Here is a 16,121-nt window from a genome sequence, read left to right on the forward strand (position 1 = left end):
AATTGACCAATCACCTGAAGGTGTATTTTGAACCAGTGGCGGGTGCAGGAAATGATAAAACGGTTCACTTATTTGACTCTATACGTTTGAATCCCATTCCCGTAATGTCTATAATCTCAATTTCGAGGTTATATACGCTATAAAGTTCTAAATTCAAGATGGATCGTGGGAAGCCGCTTTTTATGAAAACGTATAGCAAGCATCTTCGGAAAATCCCTGCCTGGATCTCTCCTGACAGCCACAAACTGGCATTCGACTCCAGCCTCTCCACCGGGGCGGACTCCTCTGTCTGGGAGCCCCCCATAGCCCCGGAGATCAGGTACACAAGGAGGGCTTTTTACTGCACACTAGTGGTGTTACTCATTCAAATCTAGTCGATTACTTTTAATGGCGTTTTGGTTTCCCCTTGAGTTATTTCCTTCCACTGCTCATCGCTGTTGATGACCTTTTATTATTCACATGAAATACAATTCCACAATGGTCGATGTAGAGTTATAGAAGATGACATTATGGCGAAGAAGAATACACATACATAGAGAGCAAGACGGACGTTTTTCTGGCCGATTCTGGCGAATAGTGCCATGTATTCGCTATCGTTACAGCTATATCTATTTAAATGTCTGGATGATGCATAATGGGCTGTCTATACCTGTACATGCCATAAAGTTAAATGCATATTAATGTCCTTACATTTGCAGTAATTTACTTTACGATCTTCAGTTTGTTGTTTTGAGTGGGTCCTGTAAATGATGAGCAATATGCTGTTGTGCATGATGCTGATGATGCCGTCCATTCATGCAGCATGGAGAGCGCTACTTTCGCCAGCCGTAAGGGAAGGCGACCTGCCAAACGAAAAGTGCCGGTGTGTCAGAAGGAGAAGGAAAACACGTCCCCTGCCGTTGATCCTCCGGTTAAGCAGAGGAAGAAGTACAGCAGGTCTGGTTGGAGGCTCAGAACAATTACCTAGGGGTTTGGCCGACAACAATGCGGCCGTAATGTCATCAACCCAATGAAAAGGGCTTTTCTCTTTCTTTGCTTCAAATTATTTTCGACCATTCATGTTAGTTTGAGACAGGGATCTGTCTGCTGTAGTTGGTGAACATTCACTCGTCTAGCAGTTGTAACTTGTAGCAGCACAAATACTTACAGGTAGTTAAAGATGAAAAAACAGCTTTACATGAAAACAACTACTGCAATCAATAGGTTTTCTAATAATAAAACAGAAAACAGGGCGTTACTTCACCCCATGCAGTTTCTGGTGTCCAGTCCAGAGGGTATTGTGTAGTCTCCCCCCAGGAAGCTCTGCTACAACATTGTAGAACTGCTGGATCGGTCCTGAGCATGTGATGGTCTTAGCGTCACTCAGAATAATTGAATCCTCACAAGTAAGAATTAAATTGCGTTGTGAAATTTCTATCTCCATTATCTAATAGTCAGAGGATAGTCGTAAATCTGTTGCTGGTATCCCGAATTGATACACATATGCTCACTGGTATCTGTGTCTGCAGGTGGACGACTGCCAAGCCGCCATTAGACAGCAGCGAGAGCGAAGTGGACTTCACATCTCGCCCGAAAAGAAGTAAGGTTACTGCGCAACGGAAGAAAAAGTTGATAAAGTAAGTGTTAATACTGTTGATCCAACTGATAGTATTTGACATTAGAAGCCCTTCCACATCCCTTCCTTGGTCTCAACACTGTCCGTCCTTTGTGTGTCTTTACCTCTCTCGCCCGTCAGTGTCCCTGTTCCTTCAGCGGGCCGCTACGTGACCCTCCGCAGGGCAGCCCCCCCGCCCGCTGTCCGCGGTAAGGCCAGCTGCAGCTTCCTGAACTCCTCTGCTGAGTTTGTTGCGAGCCAAGAGTCCGTCGCGCCCCGTCGGATCCCCCGGCCGGCCACCGGGCTTCAGAGCTGCACCTCGGACGTGTCCGAGCCAGGCTCGGGGACTCTGAGCCTCGTCGCCGACCCACACCGACCGGAGGTTTCCCCGGCGGACGCCGCCAAGCGCGCTCTCGGACCCTCTCCCAGCAAGCCCCTCTTCTGCTCCACTCCGTCGGTCTCTTGGCGCAATGGGCCGCGCCGAAGTCCCGCTGCCGCCACGGTCGCCGCCGCTGCCCCTGCCCAGGACACCTTGAGCCATTTGAGTTTCCTCTGTACGTCGGACCTGCACTCGTCGGGGGACCCGTTCCACGCTCCCAACGCCAAGAGCCGAGATGAGGAGACAGGGTGTCCCTGCGTGATGGACGGCATCCCATTCCCAGCCGCCTCCTCCCGCATATCCCCTGACACCGACAACGACAGCCGCTTCGTGTCTGCGCCCGCATGGCCGGAATGGCCGGAATGGATGTTGGAGGTTTTAAAACATCTCTGTCTGACCGAGCACTGCACTGTGGCGTTGGAGAGGTTGGAAAAGCTGATCCCAGGATCCCTGGATGGGTCAAGTTCAGGCCATTTTCAGAAAACCCCCCGGTCGACGGAGTCTGTCGACGACGGCCACTCGGTGGACCCGGCGCGGTCCGAGGGCAACGGAGCGACCCCCGACCCGACACCGACGTTGCTCGCCGGGGACGTTACTGAGCGACAGCCCGCCGTGTCCGCCCGCGGCGGTCGGACGGCGGTCCGATCACAGTCGGCCTCGAGCTCCGCCGACTATCAGTCGGCACAGTTTACCGACGGTTTCGTGTCCGTTGATAACACAACTTGTTCAGAGGACTCCGAGGACCTGTCTTGTGTCAGTATAGATCCTACCTACAATGTTGATGATGATGAGGACGACGAAGAGGAGGAGGTGGATGTGGATCGGGACAACGACGAGGACAGTGATTGTAGTGTGGCGGGTGCAAGAGGCACTCACCCACTGGAGGACAGCCCCCCCGTCGAAGAGCGGGGCGCAGCCCTCAGGCCGAAGGAGTGCCATGTTCCCCTCCGGAGAGTGTCTTTGTCACCGCAGCCCGCGACTACGCCGCTCCAACTTGAAGCATCCAGTCCGAGGAGTCACACTGTCGAACAAACGGCAAAGCCGTCTGAAAGCTCCTCTGCTCCTCAAACGGATCAGGCAGGACGCAAGCGTGACAGGACGAGTACTGCTCGTCGGTGCAGGGCGGTCCCATGCCCGACTCCTCCCCCGGACCGGGGGTGCGGTGTAGCCGGGCCCCCGGAACCTGCAACCACGCCGCAGGAGGCGTGTCTCACAAAGCCCTGCGCCGTGCTGGTCAAGAGGACCCCAGACCCCGGCCCGGCCCCAGACAGACCTGAGCCCGACGAGCGGCCCGAGTGGACCGCACGCTCTCCCAGGAGAAGGAGCTCCCCGAAGGGTGTCCCGGAGGTGGCCATCGCTCCACACGCCCGGGCCGTTGAGCCTCTCACAAAGCCTGCCCAAAGGAAGGCGGCGTCCAAGGCTCCAAAAGTGAAGAGGAGGAAGAGGTGCTTGTCCAAGGGCCAGGGGTCCGGGACGGCGAGGAAGGCGTGCGTCAGCGGCCTGAGCGTCAGCCGCTGGAAGGACCAGAGCAACACCAGCAGCACCCTCCTGTTCCAGGGCAGACCCGGGCCCCGCGGGGCCCCGAAGGCCGGAGAATGCAGCTTCACGGAGCCGCTCTCTATGCAGCATAAACCATCCACGGTCAGAATGTCGTTTGGACCCGAATGTCCCCTGTACTGTATTCTAAATGTCTAAACCGGGCTACTTCTTGTTTTTCCATTTTCCAATTATAAGCAGCATGTGATGTTTCAACCTGGTTAAACAAGAAAAGAAGAACAGTTAGTATTGACATGAAGAGCAACTCTAAATGTTAGGGCTGAAGGATTCAGGGAAATAATTCTTGAAAAACAAAACTAATTGCGATTATTTTGTCAAATTTTGCGATTTGATTACTATGCATTTTTTTTTTTTTTAACACGTCTACACTACCAAGACGCAAAACTCTGCTCAGATCTGCTCACGTCGCGTACGCGTTTAAGTCACATCCATGCGCCAGTACAGGGATATAAACATGTTGGACTATTTCCATGCGTCGGGCCGTCAAACTGCTCTGGCAGCTCTAAACAACGTACAGGAGTCTCTCCACGATATGCACAGGATATGTACAGATAGTATTACTGAACAGAGAAGGATCTGTAGTTATGTTTTGGTTTTTGCGGCGCAGATGAGAAGAAGGAAGATTCTACGCATGCGCTCAGACATGGCGGTGTTGTGTGATAGTGTATCACAGCACCACCTAGCCGCCTGACATGCATACCCAATCGAATTCCACACACTTTTGCGTCACCGTATGCCCGCAGATTTCCTCCCGAAAACGCTCATCTAAACGCGGAATACAGAGTGAAGACGCGATGCCACTTTTGCGTCTTCTGTTCAGACCGTCATCATGTAAACGTAGCCTAATTTTCCTTATGTTCTGTATTATTCACTAAACAAGTAATAAATCATTCTATAGTCTGACATATAAACTGCTCTTTCCTTTATGCCAGGCCATTGTGTTGAGATGATTTGATGCATGAATTGATATTATAACATCTTAATATATCGATCGAATTGTAAAAGGAAAAGAGCCATAAAACGTGCTGATCTGTAGTCAGCAACAGCAACAAATGCCAAAACGCAGCCTTTGCGATTTCCAAATTGCGTTCTATTACATTGTAATGTTGGTTTGAATTCTACAAAACGTTCAGCCCTGCTAAATATGGACCCAAACAAGCAGGTTTTCACGTGTGTGTGTGTGTGTGTGTGTGTGTGTGTGTGTGTGTGTGTGTGTGTGTGTGTGTGTGTGTGTGTGTGTGTGTGTGTGTGTGTGTGTGTGTGTGTGTGTGTGTGTGTGTGTGTGTGTGTGTGCGCGCTAAGCAGGTGTGGAGCCAGGGCCCCCTTCGTGGGAGCAGTGGACTGCTGTCCTCCCCAGTCCGGGCTCACAGCCTCAACCTGTCCTCCGTGCTGGCAGACTTCACGCCCAACACGCACACCTGGAGCCGACTGAAGGCGTCCCTCTCCGTGCACCGGAAGAAGAGAGGTACCGGAGGGCAGAGGGTGACTTTAACCCCCGTTAAAGACCAGGGATAGGTCTTAAAGGGGACATACTATACCACCAGGTGTGAGTGTGATTAGCTGTTACAAGCCGTTTTTGAAAATCGGCCTCTTCTGACATCACAAGTGGGCGTGTCCAGCTAGATGTGTGAAGGACAGATGAGCAACGTTTGTTACGGTCCACTGGGTAGGCTGGTAGACCTGATCTATCCGTCATACATCTAGGTGGACACGCCCACCTGTGATGTCGGAAGACGTCACAAGTCTTGTAACGGCTAATCAGACTCACACCTGGCGGTATAATGTTGTTGTATCAATAAAGCTTATTGTGAGCAAGACGGTATCTGGATCAAAAGCGGTAACTAAAACATTCAACTTCAAATCACTTTATTCAGTCCCTCCAGAAAAATGCGCCATTATTTTGTGATTGTTGCGGCCAAAAATCCTTGATTATGCGGCACGTTTTCGTAAAAAAATTTATGAAATATGCAGCATATTTATGCAATTTTATGCAATGAAATTGTGGGAACTTGCACAAATCTCTGGAACTTGCGGGAAATTAGGTCACTTCATAACGTTCCCATGGCAACAGGGGGAAATGGCTGGACTTGTGTGAAGTATACGCAACGTTTTTCAACTTTCTGCTAAATATGTGACTTTTTTGCAACGAAAATGCGGGGATTATCTCATCATGCAAGCCCCACATATTTTGAGCGGAAATTGGCAATTTATACGGTGAAAGTGCGGCATATTTGAAAAAAAGCGGCCCCTGCATGAATATGCAGACTGGCTGATTTTGCGTTGAATTATGCGATCGCATGATCGCGTTTTTCTGGAGGGACGGTTTATTTTCTGTTTGTCTGGTAGGGTTGGTGCATGAGTCCCAAATGTAACGCAGGCTCTCTACCCAGATAACCTTTGTCCCTACAATGGTGAACCATGTGTCTTATGAGCGCTCTCTCGTGTCTCCCTGCCCCCTCTCTGTCCCTAGTCGTGGTCAATCTCGAAGACTCCTCCAGTAGGGACATCAGCATGGAGCTCTTCACCACGTTCACACAAACCCCATACCGGGACCATAGCAGAGCCTCGCTGCTGCTCAGCCCCCCTGAGGTACGCACACACTGACCAACCCCTAATGTTTGTGGTTATTTATTGTACATTTGTTTACAGAATACCATTGGTGCACCTGCACCATACACCTATCCTAAAAGCATCAAAGTGTTTGTATATTCCACTAGCATGAGTCTAGACATCACCCCCTGCGTCTGGCTCAACCCTCTCCCCCATCCGGCTCCCCACCTCCACCCTCTCCCTCACCTCTCCCCCCTCTGGCTCTCCCCTCTCCCTCTCCCTCCCTCCCCCCCTCCCTCTGGCTCCTCCCTCCCCCTCTCCCTCTCCCTCCCCCCTCTCCCTCACCTCTCCCCCCTCTGGCTCCCCCCTCACCCTCTCCCTCCCCCTCTCCCTCACCTCTCCCCCCTCTCCCTCCCCCCTCTCCCTCACCTCTCCCCCCTCTGGCTCCCCCCTCACCTCTCCCCCCCCTTGCTCCCCCCTCTCCCTCCCCCATCTGCCTCACCTCTCCCCCCTCTGGCTCCCCCCTGCCCCCCCCCCCCCCCCAGTCAGCGTCCCAGAACGGGGAGGACCTGTCGGACGCCCAGAAGGTGTACTCCGAGTGCGGCCAGCAGGGGCCGCTGTCCTGGGAGGAGAGCATCCTCCCCCACCGCCTGGCCCGATGCCTCAAGGTCGGGGAGGGCACCTTCGGAGAGGTGTTCTCCACCACCAACGCCTCGGACCAGACGGTGGCCATCAAGGTGTGTGTGTGTGTGTGTGTGTGTGTGTGTGTGTGTGTGTGTGTGTGTGTGTGTGTGTGTGTGTGTCTGTGTGTGTGTGTGTGTGTGTGTGTGTGTGTGTCTGTGTGTGTCTGTGTCTGTGTCTGTGTCTGTGTCTGTGTCTGTGTCTGTGTGTGTGTCTGTGTGTGTGTGTGTGTGTGTGTGTGTGTGTGTCTGTGTTAGGGCTTTGACTCCGAACTTCGGTATCAAAAAATAAATCAATATTCGTACGAATATTAGGCAGCCCTTAATATTGAAACCTGTTATGGGCATACTTTTTTGTAAATGTCTTTGCTTGAACGTTGTTTTTAATTCAGATTCCGAGGCTTTTTCACGCCTGGTGAAGTTGTGAATTGCGAGCTCATTAGCATGGCTATTATTGGTAATCTGAGCTCCTGTAGGTGGCGGTGCGTCCTGGTTTGCGCCAATTTAGTATTTTATAGCAAAACAATGCCCGCGTCAGCACCGACAACAGCCCCCGAGGAGGAGATCGAAATTTCTACTCCTGCCCATTTCAAAAGCAAAGTGTGACGCTACTTTGGGTTCGTAAAAATACAGGGGAAAATAACCGGCAAGGATAAAGTAATGTGTAGAATATGTAGGACCAAACTCTCATACCACGGGACAACCAGCAACTGAAGAGCCAACCGGTCACACTTCACATCGGCAAGCTGCAGTCAACGTCAATTTGACTGATACACTGCCCTCTGGTGGACAAAATATATACAACCTAAGTTTTATACCATAGGTTTTACTGAAGGCATTTAATGGTCAACATATTATTAATAATTATTCGAATATTAATATAAATAAATATACAAACTTCAAATATGATTTTTGGGCAAAAGTCAAAGCCCTAGTGTGTGTGTGTGTGTGTGTGTGTGTGTGTGTGTGTGTGTGTGTGTGTGTGTGTGTGTGTGTGTGTGTGTGTGTGTGTGTGTGTGTGTGTGTGTGTGTGTGTAAATGATTGGTGGAACAGAAAATACATTGTAGGCTGTAGAAAATACGCAATACATTGGGTTTTATGTCTGAAGGCAAGATGGGCGTTTCTTTGTAAGATTATAAGGCCCAATCCCATTTCTACCCCTTACCCCTTCCCCCTCCCCCTTGTTTTGAAGGGGTAAGGGGAAGGGGTAAGGGGGTAGAATTGGGATTGGGTCTAAATCTAGCTATTTCTTTCCCCATTTAATGGTACAGTAAGTAGATAAAGGTGACATTATACTACCAGGTGTGAGTGTGATTAGCCGATAAGAGCCGTTTTGAAAATCGGCCTCTGGGTCAAAAATCTGGTGGGTGTGTCCACCTAGATGTGCGACCGATAGATGAGCAACGTTTGATACAGTCCATTGGCTAGGCTGGTAGACTGATCTAGACCAGCACACATCTAGGTGGACGACACGTCCACTTGTGATGTCAGAAGGGGCAGATTTTCAATGCGGATTGTAATGGCTAATCACACTTACACCTGGTGGTAGAAACTGTCACCTTTTTAATATCACCATTTGAATAGATTTAGATGCGTGTACTCTTGTTGTTGCTACACTAGCGATATTTATGCTCTGCCTCTGAAGAGTCCCCAGCTCCTGTGTTGTCATTGACCCACGGCCGTGGTTCTTCCCCTTCTTCTTCTAGATCATTCCAGTGGAGGGCAGCAAAACTGTGAACGGAGAGCCTCAGAAGACCTTTGGGGAAATCCTTGCTGAGATCATCATATCCAAGTGAGGACCACGCTAATGCCAGCTTAGCATGACCATAACGCACACGCTAATGCTAGATTAACATGTCCTAAACGTCCACGCTAATGCTAGCCTAACATGTCCATAACGCACACGCTAATGCTAGCTTAGCACGACCATAATGCACATGCTAATGCTAGCTTAGCATGACCATAACACACACACGCTAATGCTATCTTAGCATGACCATAACGCACTCGCTAATGCTAGCTAAAAATTTCCATAACGCACACACTAATGCTAGCCTAACATGACTATAACGCACACGCTAACGCTAGCTTAACATGACCCTAAAGCACACGCTAAACGCTAACGCTAGCCTAACATGTCCATAACGCACACACTAATGCTAGCCTAACATGACTATAACGCACACGCTAACGCTAGCTTAACATGACCCTAAAGCACACGCTAAGCGCTGATGCTAGCCTAACATGTCCATAACGCACACGCTAATGCTAGCTTAACATGGCATGGCCAGTGGATCATCACACACGCGCTGATGCTAGCCTTACATGACCATATGCTAATGCTATCTTAACATGAGCTAGCACGGGGGTTAAGCGGATGAACCGTGTGTGTGTTTGTGTTCCGTCAGGGAGCTCAGCGACCTGAGGAACAAGACGCACAACCAGACCAACGGCTTCATCGGACTCCAGGAGTGAGTTCTCCTCCAGGCCTCCCCCGCCGTCGCCACACCCTCACATCCTCCCACATCCTGTCCGTGCTCGGACAGATCCGAACCAACTAGGCACCGAAACATGACGAGTAGCAATTGAATCAATCAATCAATCAAACAATCAAACTTTATTTGTATATATTTATTTTTATGTATGCAAATGTAATACAAAGTGCTTAATACAACCCCCCCCCCCCCCCCCCCCACGACACACCCAACCTTTTCACACATCCCTCCCAAACCATCTATACCCAGAGTGATTCATTTTTGTGAAAAAAAAATAATAATTAACTAAATAGATGAATAAGTTGTAATTAAAAGCCTGACCAAAAAAGGCCGCTTTTGAGCTTGACCTTCCCGCTGTCTGGTGCTCCCTCCCAGCCTGCACTGTGTCCAGGGCTGCTACCCTCCAGTGATGCTGCAGGCCTGGGACGCCTTCGACCAGTGCAAAGGCTCCGAGAACGACAGACCAGGTCAGAGGGCCTCCTCCTGCCACGTTACAGTAGAGAGATGTCCTAGACGTTGGTCTTTTTCCTCGACCTATCTGCTCGGTGTGTCCTTCCACCGACCCTGAGCAAGGCAGTGCGGTGACGCGCACGTCGGGAGGTAACGCCAGCTTGTCTCGTGTGCGTTTGCGTCCCTTTCAGATTTCTTCGAGCCGCAGCAGTTATTCCTCATCCTGGAGTTTGAGTTCGGGGGCAGTGACCTGGAGAACTGCAACGGAACGGTAAGCACAAAATAACACACAGACGGACACAGACACACACTGACTGACTGACTGACTGACTGACTGACTGACTGACTGACTGACTGACTGACTGACTGACTGACCAGAGGATGTCATGTCGAACACAGCCAGGCATGACTCCACGCGCGTGGGTTTATTGATGTGCTAACCTCTGGCGTTTCCCGGGCGTCCCAGCTGTCCTCCTTGTCTGTGGCCAAGAGTATCCTACACCAGGTGACCGCTGCGCTGGCTGTGGCCGAACAGGAGCTGTGCTTTGAACACAGGTAGATCACTTTCTCTCACCCACTGGTGTCTGTTTTTCTTAATAATGATAGAATACATTTTATTTTAAAAGCGCCTTTCAAGGTACCCAAGGATACTGTACAAATGAAGTGCATGTACTCAATAAAAGTGCATACATAGTCAAAATAAGTGTACAGGATGGGCATGGAAAAAAAACAGGGGGAAACAAAAAGAGGTTGTGCAAGTGGAATCAGGAGGTGGGAAGGAGAGCTGAACTGAAAAGATGTGTTTTTAACTGAGTTTTAAAAGCGGCCATTGTTTTGCTTTGGCGCATCACAAGTGGCAGGGCATTCTTGGTGTAGGGCCCGACCGATATTGATTTTTGAGTGCCGATGCCGATTATTTTCAGAGAAAAATTACGATTACGATTTAATCGGCCGATTAAAAACAAAACAAAAAAAAGCATATAAAACGTAGTTTTTGATACCTTAAATATACTTTAAACTATTTTGACGAATATGTGAATTGAATGCAGAACCTTTGAGTGTTTTAGAATACATTTACAGTCAAAAATGAGTGTAATGTAAAATGTAAAATAAATAACTAACTCCCAATGTGCTGCGCTCGTGAGCAGTGACTAACACGTGCGTGCTGAGCAGTATGGTCTCACCGTTAGAGTCTACAGTATAACAAATTAACATGGCCTGGGACCTAAAGAAAAACAGGCACAACATGCTCAAACAACGCGTCTTGTGTACATTGGTGAGGTGAGCGCGCAGCTGCCTGAGCGAGCGTGCTTTCATGTTGTACGGTAAAATTCAATCTCCTCTTTTTTACTCCAGCTAAAGTTGTTAGTTAGCTAGGCGAGTAGGAGCGCAATCTGCAGGATACTAAGCGCAATAACATTTCTTAAAAAAAAAAAAAAAAAAAAAAAAAACGGTTGTAATCGGCGTCTTTTTGGCAGATGTTGATTATTTTCAAAAAGGCTATAATCGGCAGGCCGATGAATCGGTCGGGCCCTATCTTGGTGTGCAGCGAACGAGGCTTCTGTTTTGCGACGGGAAGGTTCTGTCTGAGGCCAGTGTCGGTATGACTGATGTTCAGCAGCCTCTAACAATAGGTTCTGCTCTCCCCAGGGACCTCCACTGGGGCAATGTTCTGGTGGAAACCACCAAGGCCAAGAAAGGGGCGGCGACCTTCCTCCTCGACGGAACAAACCACTCTTTGGACACCAAAGGGGTGCTCGTCCACATCATTGATTTCTCGCTGTCCAGGCTGGAAATCGGTCAGTCCTTGTTTTATTTTTCTTTAATTCCCTCCCATTCTTGGTTATCTGCTTTTTAAAGGGTAATCAATAATTCATTATGTGGTAGCCAGTAGGGGTAGGCAGGTTCTACTATGTGGGTTGGCTGGATTATTTTAATTTTCAGACCAGCAGCACTTTCTCTCAGTGTTACACGCTGGTGAAATAATGTCCCTTTCCAAAGATCTTCTGCTCAAACGGTCACGTAAAGGCTGTGATTAACTACGCCTGCATAATCTTGCAAAGTACAAAGTGTCGTAACATCAGGAATTTTTCTCCCATTGTCAAAGGTGATCCATTATACCACCAGGTGAGTGTGATAAGCCGTTACAAGCCGTGTTGAAAATCTGCCTCTTCAGAAGAGACCGATTTTTCACAGATTTTCATCACACTCAAACCTGGATGGTTGGTCGATGACAAACCTCTGCAGGTATAGCCTAGCCCCACCACTAGTGGGCGCTGTGCACGCTTCCATCACCCAATAAGTGGGTCCAGGCTCTTATTGTCGGCGGTGTCTCTTCCTCCAGACGGCCTGACGGTGTCATGTGACATCTCCAACGAAGAGGAGCTGTTCACGGGCCGGGGAGACTATCAGTTCGACATCTACAGGCTGATGCGGCAGGCCAACGGGTCAGTGTCCACAAACATTTCCCTTCCACACCCGTCCCTGGTCGGGTCGCCCCTCTAGGGGGTCACCGCCGTTGTCTTACCTGGCTCTCTCTTTTCCTCTCCAATGCGTGCAGCAACAACTGGAACGCCTACCGGCCCCACTCCAACGTCATGTGGCTCCATTACCTGAGCGGCAAGCTGCAATCCATGAAGTACCGGATGAATGGTGGCCGCGGCCATATCCAGATGCGGAAGATGCTCACACATTTCCACGAAAACGTGCTCCAATACTGTTCGGCCACCGATGCCCTCCGGAGCTGCCCTCTGTTCCAGTAGTGTGTGTGTGTGTGTGTGTGTGTGTGTGTGTGTGTGTGTGTGTGTGTGTGTGTGTGTGTGTGTGTGTGTGTGTGTGTGTGTGTGTGTGTGTGTGTGTGTGTGTGTGTGTGTGTGTGTGTGTGTGTGTGTGTGTGTGTGTCGTTTTTTATTTTTGGCATAATTTTTCAATAAATTTTAATTTTTGACGTGACGTATCCAGACCAGTGGAGTTAACCAATAGATACGACTTTACCATGTCCGATCGGTAAAACAGCAACGCTTTTGCTCCCGCCTATGTTGATACATCGATGTGATTGGTTAATGTTCTGGGCCAGGGGTGGCCCAGAATATACACGAGTATATTGCTCGTTCCCTGAGTGACTCGCTAAGCAAACTCAAATTGTGCTCTCGCGAGAACTCTGGATTTCCAGGGTAGTATCGGCTCCAACTATGGGCTTAAGGAAAATCGGTATTGGCGTATCGGTCATCGGCTAAGGCTGATGGGAAAAAAAAAATCTTTATCTGTCTTAAAAAATCCATATTGGTCGATCCCTAGTTAATAAATAAATGCGATGTAAACGTGGTATGTCTCTATAATTTTGATGGATGAGAGCGGACAGTATTAACTTGTGTTACATCATCACCCGTAGATAATGAGGCCTCATACAGGCTACTTATTAATCACAGACACCAACAGATGGACACTCTGGACTGGCTCATGTGTACTGTATCACTAGTTCATACATACGATTCTTTCAATACTGAAGTTTAACTGGGGAGAATATGAATCGATCATTGCAACGTGGCCCTAACTTTCGTATGGCATGTAAAGAAATGTTTTGGGACAGAGGAATTTGGTTTTATGCAAAGAAAGAACTCAAGTACTGTTTCTGGACTTGTTTGTGTAGACAATTCCTGGAATATACTTTTATTTAGTAATTTAAAAAATAAAAAGTAAGTCCTGCAAATACATTGTCAAGACGAAACAATACTTCAACGGACATACATAATATAATAAAACAAAGGCATATAAAAACAAAATTTATTCATTTCTTAAGATATAATACATTTTTGCATTTGAAACCAGCTCCAACTTGGTGTGTGTGTGTGTGTGTGTGTGTGAGAGCATTTACCGTCTTCCCCATACATGAAGTTACCGTAATGTGATGCTGTCGCTTGTTTTGAGTCATGATAAGGATTAAGGATCAATAATTGTTAACAATGTGTCGTATGTTTCTGTATCTATAGATATATATCCCTTTTTGTTCGTTTTAGTTTATTCTTTTTTTTTTTTTTACAAAGGAAGACTTAAAATGAATTCAAACGATAAGGCATCCCAAAATGGATGGAGACCGGACGCCCGGTTGTGTTTGTCAGAAGAGGTCAGGCATGTTCTGGAGAAGCACTTTTTGGTTGAGCTTTGAGGCGATGTAGACGGATGGAGCCTGCTGGTCAGGTTGCGGGTGGAGGCGATGTGCTCGTGTGCGTGAGGGTGGGTTTAAGGGTGGAGAGGCCTCTACTACTACAAAGCAAAGAGCATGGGGTTTGCGGCTGTCTTCTGAACTCTTCGTTCACCGTCCTAATATGGGCGTGACTCATCAACGCGGCCTGTCACCGGGGTAACGTAACTTATCTCAACCTGCAGGCGTGTGGACTCAGTGTATTGACTGGTAAGCGCCATAACAACAAAAACCTATTTATCCACCTTTTTTCGTCCGGCTTCAACAATTACAACTAATCTTTGAAGTCTTTACATCTGCACACTGCTGTAGCAGCTTGGTATCGGAACAAACGCTTTCATTTCTTTTCTTACTTCATTTTGAACAGGAGAATAAAAATATGGATCGGTCTAAAAATGGCCGCCGGTTGACAAAGGCGTGTGAATGGAAGCCAAAGGTGTTGTGTTGTACTTTTTGAAACCACTGAAGGTGCCAGTGACTGGATTCACTTCTGCAATCACTCACACGCTTCTCCGCATCTGGCAGCATCAAAACATTTATTTTCATCGTTTTCAATAAAAAATAAATTAAGTGATTGTGGGAGTAATAATTACAATTTCACATTCTCAGTTGTTCCTTGTTTTCCCCGCCAAAAAAACCGATGCAGAGCTTTTTGAAACGATTACAATCAACATGCTCATGTGTGCAGGTAGGTCTGTCCTCTTTTCTCGCTCGTACTTTGTTGGCTCCTTATTTGTGCTCTGAATGGCGGGGGGAGAACCCTGAGTCAACTCCACACGTTGAGAACCCCCTCGGTGACGACGCAGGGGGCCATTGGAAGAGCGCCATCCCATCATGTGCTGTCTTCATAGTGTAAGGCCCTTGTGTGTTGAGAAGCGATGAACTGAAGCGATGACCGTTTATGTGCGGGTGTGTTGGGTGGGGGGGGGGGCGTCCGTCCCTCAGAAGGAGAAGTATTTGGTGTACCACTCCTGCTTCACCCCCTCCGTCCCGCCGCCACCTCTGCTCTCAAGGTAGGACCCCCTTTAAAGACAAGACACAGCGGCGCACGGTCAGAACCAGGTGGGCGTGGTGGGCGGGGCTACCTGGTCCAAAATAACCAAAGCCCCCCAACATGACCATGCTACCACCACTTATAAAAAATGCTGAAAATAGTGGGCGGAGGGCTCCCACTATTTTCGGCGTTTTTTGTCAGGGCTTTGGTTATTTTGGATTTGCTCCATAGATGTGTTACTGTTGAGTGACACGAGTGTTTGTCTAGACCCGTAGGTAGGCCTGCTGTTGATATAATGTGAGGTAATGAGAAAGAAGCAATATTATTAACAAACATGTTGATTTTTTACTAATTGAGATTAGCTACAGTTTCCGTATTCGTCGAATAAGAAAACCTCCTACTTCCTCTGATTGTGCGGCGCGGGATTCGTTTTTAATGACGTCATACCCAATCACCCCACTAACCCCCCCCACACTACACCGCTGGTCAGAACCACGGAGCCCGTCAGAGAGGGAGGGGGGCGGAGCATCATCACACGACGGACGCACAACGGGGGCGGGGCTTACCTGGCGTGCTGGCCTTGCGGCGGGTGCAGGCGCGTCTCCCGGGACGACGGCTTGACGTAGCGGATGCCCATCTGGGGGGAGGGGCAGACGGGCAGCGGGGCGGTGGGCGCCGGGGTGGGCGGGGTGCAGGAGCTGCGGTGCGCGCGGGCCGCCGAGCGGGGCAGCGAGGGCGAGGCGTGCGGCCCCAGGGAGAGCGGCGTGTGCTTGTGCGGCAGCGAGGAGGTGGAGTAGTGGGGGTGGGAGGCCGAGGAGTGCGGGAGGGTGGAGGAGGCGCGCTGCGTCAGCGGCGGGGAGGCCGAGTGCGGCGGGAAGAGGACCCGGTCGAAGGAGGAGGAGGCGGCGGCGGGGGCGGAGCCCAGGCGCGGCGGCGGCTCCTCCGGTTGCTTCCTCTGTCAGACGGGGGACACACACACACGGCCACAAGCGTTACCGGCGGCGCCACGCCCCGGCTATCTGCTCGCTGATTGGTTGTTTGGTGTGTGTGTGTGTGTGGGGGCGTCGTGACGCGAACGAACATCAGAACGTACAATCGATCTCACCCCCATGGTGGGCGTGGTGCTGCCGGGGCGGGGCTTATCGCGGAGCCAGGCGCTCTCTCTGCCGTTGTCCCCGGACTCCGGGGGGTGCACCTGCAGCAGGTGGCGCTCGTCCTGG

General features: G+C 49.6%; 2 protein-coding genes across 2 annotated transcripts in view; one reads left to right on the forward strand and one right to left on the reverse strand.

Annotated features, from left to right (window-relative positions):
* Nucleotides 1–14,528, forward strand: haspin (histone H3 associated protein kinase). Its single transcript, XM_060048060.1, has 15 exons — nt 1–319; nt 802–936; nt 1,509–1,616; nt 1,736–3,614; nt 4,836–4,995; nt 6,001–6,119; nt 6,626–6,817; nt 8,468–8,553; nt 9,170–9,232; nt 9,632–9,723; nt 9,898–9,977; nt 10,173–10,261; nt 11,357–11,505; nt 12,051–12,153; nt 12,267–14,528. The coding sequence occupies exons 1-15, from the start codon at nt 159–161 to the stop codon at nt 12,466–12,468; spliced, it is 3,618 nt and encodes a 1,205-aa protein (XP_059904043.1). The 5' UTR covers nt 1–158; the 3' UTR covers nt 12,469–14,528.
* fam184b (family with sequence similarity 184 member B) overlaps nt 13,655–16,121 on the reverse strand; it is a 16,341-nt gene continuing 13,874 nt past the window's right edge. Inside the window, exons 13-15 of the mRNA XM_060048063.1 lie at nt 16,007–16,117; nt 15,468–15,856; nt 13,655–14,930 (exon numbers count right to left, since the gene is read on the reverse strand). Coding sequence (XP_059904046.1) covers nt 14,849–14,930; nt 15,468–15,856; nt 16,007–16,117 — 582 coding nt within the window. The 3' untranslated portion in view covers nt 13,655–14,848. The remainder of the gene's footprint in view (nt 14,931–15,467; nt 15,857–16,006; nt 16,118–16,121) is intronic.

The sequence above is a fragment of the Gadus macrocephalus genome, chromosome 3 (genome assembly GCF_031168955.1).
Source record: "Gadus macrocephalus chromosome 3, ASM3116895v1".
Classification (NCBI taxonomy): domain Eukaryota; kingdom Metazoa; phylum Chordata; class Actinopteri; order Gadiformes; family Gadidae; genus Gadus; species Gadus macrocephalus.